This window comes from Colias philodice, chromosome 15, assembly GCF_061535455.1.
Source record: "Colias philodice isolate Cphi_HAF_F1 chromosome 15, ilColPhil1 Martin Lab GWU primary, whole genome shotgun sequence".
In the NCBI taxonomy this organism is placed as follows: domain Eukaryota; kingdom Metazoa; phylum Arthropoda; class Insecta; order Lepidoptera; family Pieridae; genus Colias; species Colias philodice.
Genome location: NC_143100.1, coordinates 10,076,195 through 10,097,229, shown reverse-complemented (window position 1 = coordinate 10,097,229; position 21,035 = coordinate 10,076,195). Strand labels below are relative to the sequence as shown.

General features: G+C 33.5%; 1 protein-coding gene across 1 annotated transcript; it reads left to right on the top strand.

The window, feature by feature from the left end:
* Nucleotides 1–2,244: 2,244 nt before the first annotated feature.
* LOC149482474 (O-acyltransferase like protein-like) lies at nt 2,245–20,983 on the top strand. The gene is made up of 12 exons (XM_089704047.1): nt 2,245–3,730; nt 5,658–5,896; nt 6,918–7,138; nt 8,432–8,568; nt 10,378–10,559; nt 12,406–12,548; nt 13,783–13,951; nt 15,009–15,202; nt 16,872–16,992; nt 18,850–19,039; nt 20,165–20,307; nt 20,445–20,983. The coding sequence occupies exons 1-12, from the start codon at nt 2,425–2,427 to the stop codon at nt 20,970–20,972; spliced, it is 3,573 nt and encodes a 1,190-aa protein (XP_089560173.1). The 5' UTR covers nt 2,245–2,424; the 3' UTR covers nt 20,973–20,983.
* Nucleotides 20,984–21,035: the final 52 nt, after the last annotated feature.

Sequence of the window (21,035 nt, the reverse complement as noted above, 5' to 3'; positions counted from 1 at the left end):
TGTAGTTAGGAGCTTTATTGAATATTCTTAAACATGTTGATCGAAAAATTTACCTTTTTTTAAGATTTGGTTTTGTTTGCTTTTTATTAATTTTTTTTATTAATATGTAGCCTGTATCATAAACAAGTAAGAAATATTTTCCACTCACCTACAGCTACGCCTATACTGCAAATTTCCTTGGTATTAAACAAAAATCCAGTCCTATTAGTAAACTTTAAATGGCTCCACTTTGGTTCAAGATCTTATTAATTGTAGCACCTTGACCCTTTAGGACAATTCAACTTTTTTCATCGTAATCGTTGAATTTTTAACGTTAACTGTCCGCGTCAAAACATATGTTGGTATTGCTTCCTGAAAGGTTTCATGTCATTGATAGGTACTTGTTTACATGTTAGGGTATTCGTAAATATCCTGTATTCATACAACCTTAACAGCTGGTTTCGCAGCTTATGGATATGCTCAGAATAGTATATAGCTTATCTGATAGTTAAAATAAAAAATATTGTGCTATATACATCCATACTAATATTATAAATGTGAAAGTAACTCTGTCTGTCTGTCTGTTACTCAATCACGCCTAAACTACTGAACCAATTTGCATGATATTTGGTATAGAGATATTTTGATACCCGAGAAAAGACATAGGCTACTTTTTACCCCGGGACATAGGATGGGTTTTATCCTGGAAATTCCACGGGAACGGGAATTATGCGGGTTTTTTTTTGACTGCGCGGGCAAAGCCGCGGGTGGAAAGCTAGTATATAATAATGTATGAATTAAAATAAAGATTTTATTTATTTATTTATATACATGTTAAAAAGTGTTAATTAGGTTGTCTTGTGCCTGGTACAATATCAACAATTCACTGCATCCGAAGGAAGTTCTTAAATTTTAACACCCAGTCTCATATTATGTAATTATTTATAGAACTTCCAAGATCGATTCTGAGTTTTTGCTGTCAGCAACTCAGAATCGATTTAATATTGTTATGATCATATACATGATTTTAAATTGTCTATTTTAAAGCTCTATCTTTAGTAAGATTAATCATATAATATTGGCGTCATATTATTGTGCGTCATTTAGTAATTATTGCATTTCTCGAACGCACTGTAATTTAGTTTAGAATTTTTATACGCATATTACTTTTTTATCTTCTCCTCTACTCAAGTTTATCTTCTCCAGATTACGTTTGTATAGCTTTACAAAAAGATAACAATAAAAAATCAGAAATAAAAGTTAAAATAACTTTAACGAAATAACAAAACAATATTATACTTCAATGTACCAATAGCTAAGTATTATAAAAAACGAAACCAAAAAGTTCTTGTTTATTGCAAATTGCTTATCCAATAATCATACGAAAATTATACAGTGCCGTGTAAAGTTCTATAACTCCGAAAAAGAAATCAATAAACCATTGACAAATTGCAGGTCTCGGAATACCTACGCTTGCGGTCCGTATAAAGCATGCATAATATTGATAGTTATTGCTGCACAAAAGTAAAACTGTTCATCTTCCTTATGTCCAGCCTTATTGCAAGTGGCAGTATAAATCAGTAAATGCATCAATTTCAGCATGCTTTATAGTTTTTTACGATCGTTAAAAGATATCGATAAGATGACCTTTCTTACAAATGATTTCATCGATGGATTAATGACGAACGATTAATGAGAGTGTTTGAAGAAGATTTTTTCCTATTCCGAGTAATTGTTCAATAAGTTAGATAATTGTACTTTTTAATTAACGACCTCTATTTGCGACAGTACTTTTAAGTATCGCGAAATAAGAGTGCAACGGTGATGTAGAACTATTTTTAGATTGGCCTATTACTCGCAGCTCAGTCTTAAACTTTTTTTGTGTTTTCAGTGACTAATTTTCAGTAATTTACCTTAAATTGAGACTTGTCTATATAATAGTAATGCATAAACATTGGGTTTTTTGTATGTGGCGCCGTATATGCATAACTTTAACTTCGTAATTAAAATGTAACTGCATATATAATCTACCATAGATTTAATAGGCCAACGACGACGACGATATGCATAACATGTAAACATTTCAATCCACGTCAGTCAGCCGATAAAGCATGTGAAATGCTATCAATCCATTAATTCGCCTTGCGCACCGGACAATCGCCTTTGCAACACTATTTTTACACTAATCTTGGACGCATGCCATAACCGTGCCCTCGTACCAGTACACTCGAATTAACTTCAGCCGGGAATCGTAACATTTAAAACAAAATAACTTTCAAAAAGCAGTTAAATCTTTATCCAAGAAGTACTTTTCGGTATTATCAATGAAGCATCCGCGCTTGTACGTTGAAAATTATTGGAGATGAAAATAGACGTCGCGGTGCGAACGCGTAATATACTTCAGTTTTACGTATGATGGCGCCGTGAGCGTCTCACGCTCCGGCCATGGTGAGCCACAGATGGACGTTTGCTCTTATTTCAATCGGAATTCTTACTCTAGTGTCAGTTAGCGCGTTCCGGGTGCGACTCGCCCATGAAAGCAAACCAGATTCCAAAAAACAGTGTGATTCATGTGATGTGAATGATGTTAACCTTGGTCAAAAGCAAAGTAAACTCAGTAGTAAGCGCATGTTTGAAGATTTAAAAAAACTAGTTAAAGAAAAACTTAAACCAGAATTAGATAGCAAATTAAGAGATGGCAAAGAAAGTGATAAGGATGACGATGATTTGAGTACTTTAAAGAAAAATATACTTAGTGATAGTAAAAGTAAGTTGAGTACAAAAATCAAAACGCGAATTATCGACGACGACGAGGAAAATAATGGGGAAGATGATAGAAAATCCGATGAATTTAGTTCTGATAATATCAAGAAAAAAACAATACAGGCTGATAGTTTGAAAGTAGGTCCTAAGCAGATTAAAAATCTCGTAAGCGAGAAACGTTCCAATGATAAAGACGATGACGACGATGATGACGACAAAGACGATAGTGATGATGATGTAAGTGTTATGGATGAAAGCGATGATGAAATTGAAGATGATAAAGAAATCGATGTAGTTAATGAAAAAGATTCAAAACAAGAAACGAAAATCATAAAACCTGTGTCAAAACTAAAAGCTACTCCAATCATGAAGCCTGTAGAAAATGAACCAGTAGTAGTAAAACAACCAAAAATTCAAATAGCTGAGAAAGTTGTAGAAAATTCAAAGCTGGAAAAGAAGAAAGATATGAAAGAAGAAAAAGAAAGTTCGAAAAAAACATCACCTAAGGAAGTAGTTAAAGAACCAAAGACAATAATAATAAACAAAGAGAAATCACCCAAAACAGAATCGGATAAGAAAGGTTCGGATGTAAAATCAGAGGATGGTCTAGAAAAAATAAAAGTAAAATCACACATAGAAGCTGGAAAACTCCAAAGTCATATAATTTCTAAAGAACCTCTTCCACAATCAAAAATAGTTGACGATGTTAAAGTTGAAAAAGTTCTTAGAAAAGAGTCTAAAACCGGCTCGAGACAAATCCTTAAAGAAGATGTTGCAAAGGAAAATAATGAAAAAAAGGATAGTCAAATAAAGCCGTTTACTGATGCATTGCAGAGAAAAATTTTACTTCAAAGCGAATTCGAGGATTTTTATGCATTTTTTCCAACGTTTGCACCGAATTTTTCACGTGTACATAATCCGGAGTGTCGGCGACATGGACAAATATTGCTGAGGCAGTTACGTGGGACTAAACTTTGGGCATTAAATAGTAAGTACCATGCCAATATTCGCTATGAATTTGTTTACATAACGCAGTTAACATGTAACGTATAACCTCGATAGCATAACACTTTTTGGTCAGAAATCCTAATATAAAAATATTTGAATAACGAATAAAAATACATAAATATTCAGTTTCGATCAATACATAACGATGTAATCACGATTCCTTCCTTCTGAACAGTTTAAGTCTGGCACTGGTTCAGAGATTTCAGCTACACACGAGTAAAAAATAAATAATTCTAAAAGTGATCAATGTTTATCATGAAGGAAGTCGTGCCATTATCTAACAAATGAATCACTATGAAATTCAACAAAAATAGACACATTTTTCTTTTATTTAAACTAGAATTAATTAATTAAATAATATAAATGTATCATAAATGATGCATTTCTAGAAAATAATAATAATAACAAATACAATTATCACTTACAAAGCTATACAAATATACTTTCTTTAAAGTTTAGATTCATTTTTACTGTGATATTGTTTGTGTTATCACGATCGTCCGTCAGGACAATCCGTCTGGATAAAAATAGTTTCTAATAAAAATACGCCTACAACTATGCATCAAAAAGTAAACAAACGAAGTGCTATACCTTGTTATTAAATGTAGATGCCCCACAATATCTAGGGTAATCTAACATTAAAATATTTCTATTGCATCAATGTTAGTTTCAGTTCTATATTCATCGTCACATTCATTGTAACATGCATACATCCATACTAATATTATAAATGCGAAAGTAACTCTGTCTGTCTGTCTGTTACTCAATCACGCCTAAACTACTGAACCAATTTTCATGAAATTTGGTATGGAGATATTTTGATACCCGAGAAAGGACATAGGCTACTTTTTATCCCGGGAAAATGACGCAATCCCGGAAATCCCACGGGAACTATGCGGGTATAAATGATTATAAATGATTTAAATGAAATGATTTTCTTTGACTGCGCGGGCGAAGCCGCGGGCGGAAAGCTAGTGTTTAATAATTGACATATCTGCAATAGGCATGACGAAAGATTTTGAAATCCTCTTCCATAATGTGTGTATACGTTTACTATACAAGAAAAACCCTATATTTCGGTAATATACTTAAATTTAACGAAGATAAAAGCCATTTTTCAAAAAATATTTATTAGCTGTGCCAAAACAGCTCGCAGGTGTCATGGCGTAGGCGTGACGTCACTCTTTCGTAAATACGTAATTATTTGTACGCATTGTGAAGAAAATTAAAAAAATATTTATTTATTATGTGTTATAGAAACGAATTTCAAAGTTTATAAGTGGTGTGCAGTATTTCAGTGTGAATCCACATAAAAATAATGCTCAAAAATGTGTTAGTAATTATTTCAAGCGAGAAAATAATAAGAAATGATTGTATAAAGTTGGTGCGGAGAACCCCGAACCACGTATTCGTGAATTCGTAATTATATTTCTGTTCTGTGTCGATAAAGCATACGTGAAACAATAAATATAAATAAAAATGCGTATACTCAACATATTCATAACAACAAAAACACATCTGACGTGAGTTGTTTACTTAAGCGTGACGTCACGCGTGTTTTAGTCAAAATGGCTAACTGCAGAATTTCAATGTTTTATTTTATTGATAATCTCATTAATCTTAATGTTTTTAAGATTTCTAAGTCACTATATTTAATTTATTTATCATATATTTTCCCCTAAGAACACTAATACGATCATTTATGGATACTGTCGTCATGCCTATTCTTGGTATCTAGTCATGCTCTACAAGTATATTATTATAGCTATAAAGTTATTAATAAATGGTATTATTAGTGATCGCAAGAACGTCCGAAACACTGAGTGATAATGGCCATAAAACTGCGTCCTTGGCGTGTTGTTCGCTTACAATAGTTCCTCAAGGGGCTCGTGTTGAATTTTTTACAGTGCTCGATGCAACAGCGAAAATCCCCTCGGGGATACTCCAAGGTAATGGAATCCAGCTTGGCGACTTTGACCAGTGTTTGGAAAGCCGGGCTCGAGTGCAGTTGGAAACTGGGAGCGTCGTCAAAGTCCAGGGAAAATATTGCTTGGCAGTAATGGATGTTAAGGCTGAGCATCCAACTTTAGAGGTCCCTGTGGACCTTTTGCAAGGCAGGAATCTTATTAAGAGCAGGGTCGATGATGTGAGTTTATGTTTCTTTAGGTGCTTGAAGGGATTTTAAGTAAATTGATACCCTTCAAATGAATTGTTTACAGTAGATATAAAAAGTATAAATCACATTGAAGGTAGTTTAATTTATTACTTACTAGCGACCCGCCCCGGCTTCGCACGGGTGCAATGCTGATACTAAATACACTACAGAAAAATTGTGAACGTTGTATAGGTATAAAAATATAGCGGCCCGCTCCGGCCTCCGGCATCGCACGGGTATAAAATACATAGCCGGGCGGCCGCAAACGCTACGTCCTGCAATTTTTAAATCTGTAATATCTTCGAAAATATTCACTTAAATCATACGGTGTAAAGGGCCATATAGATCTATATTAAATGAACAATGTATCCATGGTATTTAATTGGTTAAGGATTAATGCTGTATTGGTTAAAATCGCTTCGAAAATTAGCCATTATTTGTCGTAAAAAGTAAATGACAATAAAAAGTTATTGTGGGTTATCCATAAGAGATAGACATATACCATCGCGGACTTTTCTGTAGACCTTTTCAATGTGTATAATACTTAATACATTATTTTGATAAAACTCGTAGGGTTCAGCCTGCGTTTGCAATGTAAGCGGAATAAATGTAATTTTTTACGACATCACATTAGAAACCTCAAAAATAACAGTACTTCTCCACTACTTAATGGATCTTATTATACATATAAACCTTCCTCTTGAATCACTCTATCTATTAAAAAAAACCGCATCAAAATCCGTTGCGTAGTTTCAAAGATTTAAGCGTACAAAGGGACATAGGGACATAGGGACATAGGGACAGGGAAAGCGACTTTGTTTTATACTATGTAGTGAAGCTACTGGCTACAATAATTCATTTTAATTAATATTTTAATATACTAGTATTCAATATAATTGACTTACGAAAGAAACTTTAATAAAGAAAATACAACTGTCCCTTAAATAGCCTCATAATATGAAGAATATGTAAATAAAAGCATAGTGATAATGCCGCTCAATATATTGTTCAGCCAGGTCACTTCGTACCAAGATTCTCAACGTTGAGCTGGGGCTTGTGTGTTCCATCACCGTGTAATGCTGATGATGTAGAAATCATCTTAAAGGACGCTATTAAGCATTACAATAAATTGGGGATTTCTATACGCGTACAAGTTGATGATAATGACTGTCATGTTCAGAAGAAAGGGGATTGGTGGGAGGAATGGCTGGAAATCCCTACGCTATTGACGTTGTAAGTATGTTTCTGTTTCTTAATCGGTCTGGAGTATTTGTATGCACCTTTTAACGTTGTAAGGTTATGAAGATAATCCATACTAATATTATAAATGCAAAAGTAACTCTGTCTGTCTGTCTGTTACTCAATCACGCCTAAACTACTGAACCAATTTGCATGAAATTTGGTATGGAGATATTTTGATACCCGAGAAAGGACATAGGCTACTTTTTATCCCGGGAAAATGACGCAATCCCGGAAATCCCACGGGAACGGGAACTATGCGGGTTTTTCTTTGACTGCGCGGGCGAAGCCGCGGGCGGAAACCTAGTGATATTATAAAATACTAAAATAAGAAAAGCTGCTATGCCTAATTAAGCCTACCAAAGAATCAATTAATAAACAGTTATTTTTTTATAAAAGTATATATATTATACGGTAGATAATATTCCTATTTATGATCTCCATGTAAACGTTCTTAATAAATTCTCTAATTTATTGTACATCATTTGTATTCGTAAGTCGAAATAATTGTCACACAAATATAGAAATATTTATCCTTAAAATATTCAGTATCCGATTTAACCGAAGGGCATATCTCAAATAAACACCAACGATAAATTTGAACATTTGCCAAACGATTGACTCCATAAAAATATCTTTAAATCGGGTACTGATATAAAATTTTATGGTATAAGGATGTTATTAAACTTGAAGATTCTACTTTCAATAAACTTCTGCAATACATTACTCTATTTTTATACGCTCTTTACGTGTAATTAATTACGTACAATTGGACTTGGTAAATACATAAAGACTGCAATTTTATGTAAGACGTTTGGATCTATTTTTAAGCTTGTTGCTTTTATATATGCAAAAGTTTGAATGTATGAATGTTTGTTATTCAACTATGATGCAATGATTGATCGATCTTCGATAATTTGACACGTAGATAAATTATAGTTTGACTTTGTTAGTCATTAGGTTACTACTACTGTATTATAACTACCTATACACAAAGTTTCAGGAGAATCAGTAGAGCGGTTTTGGAGGAGTATAGTTACAAACATTGTGACAAAAATTTTTTATTAAGCGAGTAAACCGCAGATTTAAACTAGCACTATATTATAATAGAAAATGTTGAAGAAAAATATTTTTTTGATAACTGGATTTAGTAGATAGTATCTGTCTGTTCAACAAATAGATTTGTGATAACAAATGCAAAGAGGGAGTGATGGTTTTATGAATCTAGATTTCAGTGACGTAAATTAAAAAAGAAATATTATTAAAATAAAACAAATCTATTTTCAGAGCTTTTTATGCTGTGATTCTACTGATCGTTCTGTATGCAACGATTCGAGATCTATTGGATGATAGAAGTGTACAAGACGATAATAGTGGTGAAGATGATGGGAAAGCACAAGATATCGAAGGGACTAAGAAATCAGGTAAATACCTTTTTGACCTACAATTTTAGTTTTAAATTTACTGCAGTGCACACAGTCTTTTTAACGTAAAATATATTAAATATCTCATTAAACACTAGCTGTGCCCTGCGGTTTCACTTGCATTGTTTCGCTCCTATTGGTCTTAGCGTGATGATATATTATAGCCTGCCTCGATTTATGGACTATCTTACACTGAAATAAGTTTTCAAATCCGTGGTTTCGAAGATTAGCGCGTTTAAGCAAACTCTTCAGCTTTATAAAATTATAGTTTAGATTAACAAAACTTGCTGTTAAAGAATTAAGATTTTAATAGACTTGAGCGACCTTAACCCACTTGCGTTCACATCGATTGTGATTCAAATAGACGAATGTAGATGCTCCGGTAATTAGCATGAATTACGCATACATGTGTTGTAAGTAACCTCAGGTCATTTTGTATTGTCTTTGGCTGAATTTTACAATGATCGTGGTGATCGGAGATTTCAATGATTTTTTTGGAAATATTTAATCTCATATGTCGTAAGCTGTTATTGCTGTGAACATTTATTTTAACCCTTGAGCGGTCGATTTTTTATTTAAGTTTTTCGGGAAAAATTGTTTTTTTTATTCCGTCGAAAAATCGATCTGATAACAATTAAAACATTACCCGCATTGTATTTAATATGCTCTTGTTGGTATTAAGTTTTGATAAAAAATAAAAATTAAACATAAAATAACCCGACAAAAGAATGCGAAATCTAAAAAGAAAATATATTTTCAATTGTATTATTGTAGAGAAACATTGCTTGTCTGGTTTTCTAAATAAAAGGCTGAAAAATCTATTATATTGAATAGGTACTCTGTTTAATTTTTATGATCAAGACTCTACGGCTCATATTAAAAAATAAATCTCCAAATTGAGAATTTTGTAGCATCTTATAAATTAGTGATTTTCTTAGACCCATTATTTATTAATCTAGTTATTCATTATTTATTACCCAATAGGTTATTCATTAATCTAAAAAATGTTACGTAACTTATTTTTCATAAGTAACATTCACTGCAATGATTAACATTTTCGTTGTAATTATCCCGTACAAAATGTCATTATCGCTGTATTTATTGCTCGGTAAAGTGCAGCCGTAGCAGTAATGTGTTTTATTGATTAAAATTTAATTTTTCATATAATTTTCAATAGCCTTAATGCACTGACTGTAGTGGGGCGATTTAATTACTTATCTTTCCCAAGTGAATATGGATAGTGTAATAAATAACCCTTTTAAATTGTAATTGAGGTATCAGCTTAGCATTGACTTTGCTGTTGAGTTATATAATAAATTTATGCTCTTTTATACACCATTTTCTCTTATTTACAGTGTGATAATAAATCATTATTAATCCTTATAAAATAACTCGTAGGTATGAATTATGAACGGGGATTACAAATTCTTTAATTTTTGTTTGTAAACACTTGTTTCGGGTCCACCCTGGACCCTGGTTGACAAAAATAAAATATAGCCTTTGTGACTCGAGAAAATTTTTGCTTTTACTGATGAAATAATATTTGAAATCGATGTAGTCTCTAGTAGTACAGTATTATAATACTATTCGATCGAAACTAATATTTATGTAAGATAACATTTTTTGTATATTTTTTGTTTATTTGTCTCAAAATGTATATCTATGACGGATTTTACGTGGATTTTCACCATTACCTACTATCATAAACTACCATTTTTAAATCGGGTGATCCCGAGCAAAGCAATAGTATAACACATTTGCAAAAATACCAAAAAATAAATCATATAAACCATACATTTCTTGCACTAGATGGATTCATAAACGCGTTCTCTCTAACGCGCACAATGAAGAAACTGGTGGCACCCGCGGGCTCCGACGAGATCCCAAGCATACATGGGCTGAGAGCCATTTCTACTATCGCCCTTATAGCGGCACATAAGTTCCTGCCAGTTGCTCATATGCCGTATACGAATCGAGTTAAAATGACTGAGGTAGGTATTCAAAAACTTTCTTTACATTATATAGATGGTTTAATTTTAATTTATTGAATTAGTTCTTAACTAGGATTCATCTGTTTTATCTTTGTAATTATTACTTTACTTGCAATAGTTGCCTTTCTGTTGCATATTATGTTGTTATGAGATGCGGTAAAATTGTTCATTATATCGTTCGATACATTATGGCATGAAATGAAATGAATTTATTGAAATGGCGAAAAAAAATAACGCCTGCGTATACATAGCAGCATAATCACACTTGGAACAATTTGCCTGCTATTTTTTATTTCCCATAAACAAAACGAACGATAACAAAACTTCCCCAATCAACAAAATCCAACGTTCCAAATCACGCAGAGTGACGGATGAGTTCTGGACATATGTTCATTATACTTGGCGACTCTCCAAGTGAGCCAGTTGAGTGATTTGGCATATCTAGACGGCCGTGACGTGGAGACAATCCGAACTTGTATGTGCACGTTGGTTAAATGTTGGTTTATAATTTGGTTAATTGGTCAGTTTAAATATGCACACATACAGGTTTATAAATGGGTTAAGTTAACAGAAAAACATACTCATGTACCAAAAGTTTAGGGTTCCGTATCTACAGGAACCCTGTTATTTAGATACTTACTTATGATTAAGATACAGCTAAACTATCAACGCCTTCTGAGTTTAATAGACATTCTATAGATTAAACAATAAGTCAAAATAAATCAAGCATTTACTAATTTTTTATAGAGTGCACTTAAGATGTGGTATATTTTTAACGAATAGTGATAGAAAATAAGTAATTTTTCTACGTATCTATACTGTTAATATTCAATTAAGTTTTTGTATTGCCAAATTTAATTATTTAAATTAAGGTTTTGTACTTCAATTAATGTTACTTCAAAAATAACTTCAATTAAGGTTTTGAAATGCCAAATTTAATAATTATTGTGGCCTACTTAAATCTTCTTCTCATTTAAAATATTTTTTCGCCATTGTTCTTCCATCCAATTGGCTTAAAATAAATATTACCTGAAAAAGTCTGAATTCTTTCTTATTACAAAGACACATTCCAGAAACTTAATTACGTTTTCGTTATATTGTTTCGACTCCGACATTTATGTAGGCGAATGTAAACTAAGCAATGTAAATGGTCTTTTAACAAAGTAAATAAACATGCGCCTACCAGAATTAAATTGGCAAAAGGGAAGATCAAAGACGCTATAACTTTAGTAGGCGCTTCATATTCAATATTGAGATTATTGAGTATCTCTTAGCAATTGTAATAATTCGCCAAGTTCAAACTAAATAATTTGTTTGGTAACTGTGTTAATGAAAATTAGTTATGATAGGAAGTTGTCTTGTTTCTATGCCCTTTAATATTGCTTGAAAAAGTAATGTATTTTTTTTTCAACATTCAAACTATTCTTTTAATTCGACGGATTTTTTTATCGATTTCTTTATACTTAATAATAAAATTACTTGCCTAAATTCAACTACAAATATACATAATATACTATCTATGCATATCTTTTTTTATTTTAAAACATTCCAGTGTTCTATAAAATATAATACTTCCATTAGGTACTTTTTTCCCTTACTACTATTTGTATAAAGGTTCATAATATGTTATTCAGTAAATTGACCTTTTTAAGCTATTGCATAGCTTCTGTCGCGGGCCTTGAACGCGGGGACCGAATCGAGAAATTCCGTAACGAAAAAACCTCACGCTCCCCACTCCGACGGGCTCGGAGGTGTGGCTTGAAGGCATGCTATGCAATAGCTTTACCGCGGCAGTCCCCGAGTGCCAGTGCCACACGTCTTTTTTATGTTATTTTTGTACATATAGATGGTATCTTCCCCACTCTGGTCTTGGTACCGAGTGGGCTGGGTGTTCACGGACTGCTTTCTCCTCTTGAGCGGGACTCTTACTGCGTATCGAACTTCTACCAAAACTAGCGCTTTTAATAAATTGGCGTCGAGGTATTTGAGGTAAGATTTATAGTGTAGTATAATCTGTTTCCCTTTTATAAAATAACAGTTTTCTGACTGCGGTTTTGCTCGTCTATTTCTATCATATCGAGATTTGGCTTCTTAAAAATTTACTTGTCTTTTTCAATTATTTATTCTGTCTTGAAATATTATATTCCAATTTTTTTGTTTTCTATACGAAAGAGTAGCCTATTTTCGATAACTTGTAAAAAGTTTAAAATTTTATCAAAATCGGTTCAGTAGAATCAGGTGAACAGGTGAACAGGTGTACAGACGCTGTGGTTTCCGCATTTATAATACATATTAGTGGGAATGTTAGTAGATGTCAATATATTGAACATCGTCAGATGTGTCATATTGATTCAATTGATTTAAAAGTTGTAAATCTTCTGAAGCTGATGTTAATTAGGAACATAAATTGTATGGCAATATAATTATTTATTTTTATATAGTGAGAATTAACTGCAAACAATAACCATTTGTTATTACACACGTGTTAAATGTTGGTATAAGAGTATTTTTGTAACATATCATGATATATACAGAAATATGTCTTTTGTCTATTGGTTTTAGGATGAAAATGGTATAAAAATTTTTTGCCTAACGTTGTACACGTGCAAAGTAAATAATATATTTAATAATTAGTCGTTATATTTTCGCCAATTCTGTACATATAAACAGGTTGCTTATTAATTTAGTAATACTGAATTGTTTTATTTCCAAATATAGATACGTTACAATATAAGTTAGTTCATTGGGAAAATAAACGTTTTATCTCAATTAAAACATTAGAAAGAAGATTTTCTATTGCTATTTTTGGACTCTGTATTCAGTTTTACAGAGACTTTAATTACTAAGGCTTTTAACATTACAATAAAAACATGTCTAGTCGCAAATATATAAATAGTTTTAATTGTATTTACGTTAAAGAGTAATCTATATTATGTTTAGTTTTCAATTTAAAAATAGAGTGCATGCCACACACACAAACTGTATGCCCGAAATGTTATTATCAACCTTAATAGTTCTCTATTTTATAAAAATATGTAAACTCAAATTTCAAGGTCGCATTTTGGCAATACCGTCACGTCATGGAGTAAGGCGACGATTTTGGTATCTTTGAATCTTGCCAAAGAAGTTACACTTCTGACACGTATGCACGGCACACACGCTCTTTATTTGTTTAATATTAATATATTGTATTTAATGCTATTAAAATAAATAAATACTTTAGGTTAACTCCAGCGCTCTTAGCTATACTATGGTTTTACGCATACATCTGGGATCACATCTCAATCGGCCCGCGTTGGGGAAGCCTTGTGACGAAGAACGCACAAATATGCCAAGATGGCTGGTGGTGGAATATGTTCTATTTACAGAATTATTTCGGCTTGGAGAATATGGTGAGTTTGAATTTTTCAACTAAATTATATTATGTATAGTTCATATGAAATTGATTTATTTAAATTTCCTTAGAGAAATTGGTGGTCTAAATAAAGATACATAATGTGATTTTATTCCAGTGTGATTTTGTAGTTCGCTATGTCCAATTTAACTATTTTTTTTATGCAAAAAAGTGATAAAATTAAAAATGTATCTAATCTAGAATATATTTGCATATAATTTAGATATACAATTTATTAACTAGTTTTCTTCCATCCTAAAATGAAAGCCATAAATCACACAAATTGGCAAAATTTCCTCTCCTTTCATCCAGAAATTTAATATAAATTAATTACGTTATTAATTTAAAGTTTGTATTAGTTTAAAGGTGATACACCTAAAAGCTTGAAACTTTATTGAAACAATTAAAATACCGCCTACGATTGAAGACAACCCTTTGTGACTGAAAATTAGACTTTCAAATTACAAACTTACCTTAAATAGCCTACCTAATAAGCTACCTAAGTTTACCTAAAATTCACAAGACTACCTATTAATTATTACAATAATTGTAGATACAGTTTTGAAATACTAATTGCCAGTTTCACGTCTTGCCGATAAAGTATGAATTCTATCTATTATAATGTGGGTATGGGCAATACAGGCAGATGTAACAGGAGCGAGACTGGCCATGCCTTGCATACATTTGTGTATCGCTTACTCGAGATATCTGAAGGCACGAGCTATTAAGCTCATATCGTATTATTCAAACAAACCATATTCTTATATAAATGTTACCGGTGTTGACTGACCGGTTGGCTTGGTTTGTAGTGACCCTGCCTTCCAAGTCAGAGGTCGTGGGTTCGATTCCCACCCAGGGCAAATATTTGTGTGATGAACATCGATGTTTGCTCTGTGTCTGGGTATTAATTGTCTATATAAGTATTTATTTAAAATTATATATGTATGTTTATCAGTCATTTGGTTTCCATAGCACAAGCGAAAGCTTAGGCATCAGATAGTGCCGTGTGTGAAAAATGTCCTTTAATATTTATTTCTCTATATTGCACTCATCAGTGCGCCCCACAAACACATCAACTAGCGCTGGACATGCAGCTGTCGTTCCTCGGCAGTGTGCTAGTATGGGCGATACAGGCAGATGTGACAGGCGCGAGACTGGCCATGCCTTGCATACATTTGTACGCCGCTTACTCGAGATACACCATGTTCAGGGACCACCGACTGACTATGATCGCTTATCATGGAGTTAGGTAAGTTGAAATAATTTTTATAACCCTTGTTTTCTTTAACCATTCATTTCAATTTTTTTGTTTTCCAAATAAAAACACCAGAACACAGAAGATTTTCGTTTCGAAATATTCAACGCAATTCAATTTGGTTTTAAATAAGACGATATTGTATCGGTAGCGAGGTTGCTGCCAGACTGAAGTTGCGGCGGTTATTTTAAAATTGTGGAGAGCTTTTTTGAAACTACCTTCATTTATTTTGCAAATTATTATTGTTTCTAATGATTAATGTAAACAGTCTACATAAAATATAGTTAAAATATGGTTAAATAGCTATTACCTATAAATGCTTTTTCATATTATCTCTTTATATCTCTGATCCTTATCAATATTAAACATTGATGGTCATTTTTAATATCACATATCAATAAATCAATACAAAAGAAACATACAATGAAATACATTAAAAATGTAGTTCAATAAATACTTTTTGACCTCAAACTTTAATTCTACGCGGTAATTGACACTTTATAGTGACCTTATTTACTTTAGTTTGTCACCACAATATGCACGTTTTACAATGTTGTTTTTAATTCAGTATTTTTATTTCCGATATATTTAATTAATTGCATATTTCAATAGTTCAAGTATTTATTTAATTGATAATTGACAACGTAGAATTGCTTTGTTTTCTACCAAGTCGTTTCTAAAATCTATTCTGAACCAAAATGTATATAAACCATTTTTAATCAAAGCTGTATTTTTGTTTTTCTAAAATAATCCAGAAACTATTTACTGTTTGGAATTTCTAAGCCAGGGCCGCACTTGGAAATTAAATGCATTGAAATGAATCCTTGGTTGTATTTTCCAGTATTAAAATTAATAGAATTTTTATTGTCATTATGATAGTTGTCAACTGATGGAAAATACAACCAAAGATTCATTTCAATGCATTTAATGTCCAAGTGTGGCCCTGGCTATTAGAAATTCCAAACAGTAAATAGTTTCTGGATTATTTTAGAAAAACAAAATAAAAATAATGAATTAAAAAAAAAATTCAAAACGTGCAGACTAGCAACGAAAATTTTATAAGACGATGCGGTGCTCTTCAATGCGCCTAGCTTTGTTCCACACATTTCGGCCCTGGTAATAACACCTCATAACGTATTCTCACTATATTTCGGTTCTAACTTCCCACACACGAATATCCCGGTCCCGGAAATTGGAGCCCGATTCCAGGCTCTCGTAGAAACCGTTTAATTTTCCAGCGTAAAGCTGAATTGTGCTTGAAAATTAAATGGCGGAAGGAAGGTGGAATTCTTCCTTCGAAATAGGTAGATTTCCTGACCAGTAAAATTGAATGACCAGTCGGTAAAGCCTCGATAGAAGTTGCTGGGATCTCGTCTATATTTGAGATGTAACAGTACAAAACGTTGTAAAAGGTATAGGATAGCAATACTAAAGTGAGGTAATTAATTGTCCGACTCGTGTATATGAGCTGGTGATATGCAATGTATTTTACGCAGGAAGATCAAGCGCGGCTTACAAACGACCTTTGGCGTTTTAAATTACAATATTGTTACCTGTCTATCACTTTGATACGTTTTTAGTATAGCGAATTCACAAGAATAAAAACAAGTCTCTCAAGCGCATTTCAAAGAAATGTCGTTACAAACAGCTTAAAATTTTCCAGCGTAAAACAGCTGTACCGTACTGGGCTAATGAGCTACACGTCCATTTTACATCGAAGCACTTCGTACTTGATCGGAATCAGCTTGGGATTGGCACTTAGGAACCCGGCATCGAATAATAAGGTAAGACAATATTTTCGATACGGTTTTAGATCAGTGTGGTTTTGGTTTTTTGCCCTATAATTCTAAGGATAATTTTACCATTTGTATTAAAATATTTAATAGGTACATTTATATTATTTTAAACCTATAAGCAGAATGATAATAGTTGATCGCCTCCTTTGTAACGTTGTTTGATGCGTGAGCGTTTCACCGAGGGTTCCTGGGTTCGATTCCCGTATTTCCCGTGGAGACGAAGAAAAAAAATGTCTCGGTCTGGTAGCACACAGAAGGCTGATCATCAGGTTCCAACAGCAAAAAAAATATGTGCTTGTATTTCTCTTTTGATTATAATTAATGTCACATTTTATGACAAAAATTTCCCACACCAAAATTTATTCTCCAAAACTGCTCACATGAAAAACAATATACTACCATATCGATAATGGACCTTCCTCTTCCGCAAACGCATGCATGAACAATGACACCAAGATTACCATGACAATGCGGAGTGCATTCGAGATGACATCTGTAAGCAAATAGATCGTTCTTGTGAATGTGGGCATAAATATCAAGTGCTATGTTCTCTTGTATGTTGATTTTGAATGGGCAAATAGTTGTACACGGTGCGAGGTGTTTCTCGTAATTGCATGTTTAGTCGTAAATAAAAAATACTGTGATGATTTAAATGTTTGATCGTTATTTCATTCTAAAATACATTTGTAAGGGTACAATACCTTTTTATTCAAGAAACTGTAGCGGTTTTTATTGTTCAGTTGTCATGACTTACTTTTTTATCGTTTTGAATGTTTAAAGAAGAGCTTTGCAACTTTTGAGTATTATAAAATTTTCATTTATTACATGTAATTATAGACCGGTTGTTTATCTTTTATTCTGACATCTTCAGTCGATTTATGTATGAAAAATAGAGAATATTACCTTAGTTTAATCATTACCATTCTCGTTTAATATTTTATACACGTGCGTACTGGGTTGTTCTATTCCAAATGAGTCATTCTGCTTTATTGACAATACGCACAAGATTATATTGATGTTTTCTGTTGAGGAAATTTGGTTTAATTCCTTTAGTAGCTTTGCCCTTGATAATGTTCGCGAGACGATAAGAAGCGGTTTTCCCGCGTAATTTGCGAAAAATTTATTTGATGAATAATGGGTTATTTAATGCGAGATTTTTTTTAAATCCAGATCATCATTCTGAGATTTGCTATTTGTTAATTTCAACTAATTATCATCTTCGGGTTATTGATCAAACTCCCTTTTTGTTCGTAAGCCTGAAAATATTTCGATTTTTCATTTAAATCAACTTTTGCGTCCTCTTGTTCGTCATCACTTTCGGTTTCGTCAATTAGTAATAGTCTATATGATATCACCCTGATATAATTTTGTTTTAGCCTTTGTCTAGAAAATGTGACTTGACTGGCCTGTTGGCTTGGTTGGTAGTGCCTTGCCTTCCAAGCCACTTCTGGTCATGGGTTCCATTCCCACCCGGGGCAAATATTTGTGTGATGAACATAGATGTTTGCTCTGTGTCTGGGTGTTAATTACCTATATAAGTATTTATTTAAAATTATATATATGTTTGTTTATTTGTCATCTGGTTTCCATAACACAAGTGAAAGCTTAGTATGGGATCAGATCGTGCAGGGTGTGAAAATTGTCCCGAAATATTTATTAAGCTATTGCATAGCTTCTATCGCGGGCTTTGAGCGCGGGGACCGAATCCAGAAATTCCGTAACGAAAAACCTCACGCTCCCCACTCCGACGGGCTCGGAGGTGTGGCTTGAAGGCATGCTATGCAATAGCTTTACCGCGGCAGTCCCCGAGTGCCACACGTCTTTTTTTATTTATTTATTTATCAGCTCATCACGATCCTCGGCTGGGTCACCAGCTCCACCCTCTGGGGTCTCGTCCTGTGGGCGGGGTACGATACCGGCTCGTTCACTTACCAGTACAACCAGACGTTCGCGGCGCAGTACGCGGCGCTCGTGCCGCTCGCGAGCGCGCTGGGATTCGCGTGGCTGGTGTATGCGGCGCACAGTGGGTATAGCGGTGAGTATTGCTGCTGTTAGTTAATTGCTTTATTAACTAACAGCAGAGAGAGACACTTTAGACTTAAGCGTTTTGTTGTCTGGTGGGGCCCTGAAAACCAGCGCTATGCTGACCATATCGGCATAGCATATTATGCTGAGCGGCCTTACCCTTTAGGTCGCCAGTCGCCACACAAATCATATTCTTAGTTTTAATTTTTATGTTTGATTATATTTAAGAGTGTATTTTGATTTTGTTTCTTTTTTTTTTGTTTGCGTTGGTGGTGGTAATTTGGTGTGCCTAATAAAATTTATTTATTCTTATTCTTATATTCTTTATTCTTATTCATAATCCATACTATCCATACTAATATTATAAATGCGAAAGTAACTCTGTCTGTCTGTCTGTTACTCAATCACGCCTAAACTTTGAACCAATTTTCATGAAATTTGGTATGGAGATATTTTGATACCCGAGAAAGGACATAGGCTACTTTTTATCCCGGAAAAATGACGCAATCCCGGAAATCCCAGGGGAACGGGAACTATGCGGGTTTTTCTTTTACTGCGCGGGCGAAGCCGCGGGCGGAAACTTATAATTTATAAACTAATACCATATACACATTATTTTAAAAGTTTTCATTTTTAGTAATCTATACCTACTAATACTAATATTATAAAGAGGGAAGGTTTGTAATTATGTATGTATGGTTTTCACGCATAAACTACTGGACCGATTTTGATGAAATTTGGCACAGACAATCTTTAGACCCTGAGGAAGAACATAGGCTACCTTTTATTGCGAAATATGTACCACGGGCGAAGCCGGGGCGGACCGCTAGTCTCTATATATAACAATGAATTCCTATTTAACTTGATCACGGCATCCTGCGTGAACTGCTGCGCTGATTTCAACAATTCTTATTTTGATGTGTTCGTTATTTCTAGGAGAAGGATCTTATGAAACAAAACCTCTAGAAATTTAGAAAATTCGTAAACATTACGGGCATGTAAAATTCACGGGTTTGACAATTTGCGCGAAGACAGGACGTCTACGGGTCAGCTAGTTTCGAGTGACCAAGATCAAATCAAATCATCGTACAATCATTGAATACATCCTAATCAGTAAAATTTTTGTTGTTTCCAGAAACCCTGTCCAATGTTCTATGCAGCCGACCGCTTCTTTTCATCAGTCGATTATCTTACGCCCTCTATTTAACCCAGTTTATCGTCTTTCTGACAAATGCAGCTACGGTCAAGACTTCAAGGGAATTTAATATTTTAACTGTAGTGAGTATTTTTTGGTCTAAGAATATGGCACATTTTTAAACACATTATTTTTATTTATTCAAAAATCAATGGTCGTAATATTAATATGTTACGTTAATTTTCTTCTTTATTTGTTCAAAATTAAATTTCTGTTTCAGTTCGAGTTTCAAGAAATCGCTGCCATATTTGTATCCGCGATCGTTCTCACTCTCACTTTGGTTATTCCGATGCAATCCCTCCCAAATGTTATTTTCAAGGAAAGCAAACACGAAGAGGAAAATACAGAGTCAGAAGCTAAATATGAATCAAACGAAGTACACGAAAAATCTCAAGCAAAAGAAGAAAGAATGGAAGAACCACCAAAAAGAAGATCATTAGTTGCTCACAGAGAAGTGCTTGAAGAAATACCTGAAGCCGAAGTAGAATATGAGATACAAAGAGAAAGGAGTCTAGAAGAGATTTTGGAAGAAGATGACAATTTAGAAGAGGAAGATAGGATAGATGATCTAGAGATCATTGAAGAGGAGCAAGGAGAGGAAGATTGGGAAGGAGAAGAGATAGAAGGGAATGGAGAAGAGTTGGAGGGAAATGGAGAGGAGTTGAGAGGAAACGATCGGGATCTCGATGAGTGGGAGTGGGCGAACGGGAACCGAAGCGGTGCTCAATATTATCGATACAGCAGATAGCTGAAATAAATAAATTTAATTGTAAAAGATTGTGTATTATTTACCCGTGTCTTTAAATATCCT

What these genes read in the sequence shown, in the direction of transcription:
- LOC149482474 (XM_089704047.1), top strand. Translation starts at nt 2,425, where the DNA reads ATGGTGAGCCACAGATGGACGTTTGCTCTTATTTCAATCGGAATTCTT. An exon ending in ATCCCTACGCTATTGACGTT is followed by an intron (nt 7,139 to 8,431) that starts GTAAGTATGTTT and finishes ATCTATTTTCAG; the next exon opens with AGCTTTTTATGCTGTGATTC. An exon ending in ACCCGGCATCGAATAATAAG is followed by an intron (nt 16,993 to 18,849) that starts GTAAGACAATAT and finishes TTTATTTATCAG; the next exon opens with CTCATCACGATCCTCGGCTG.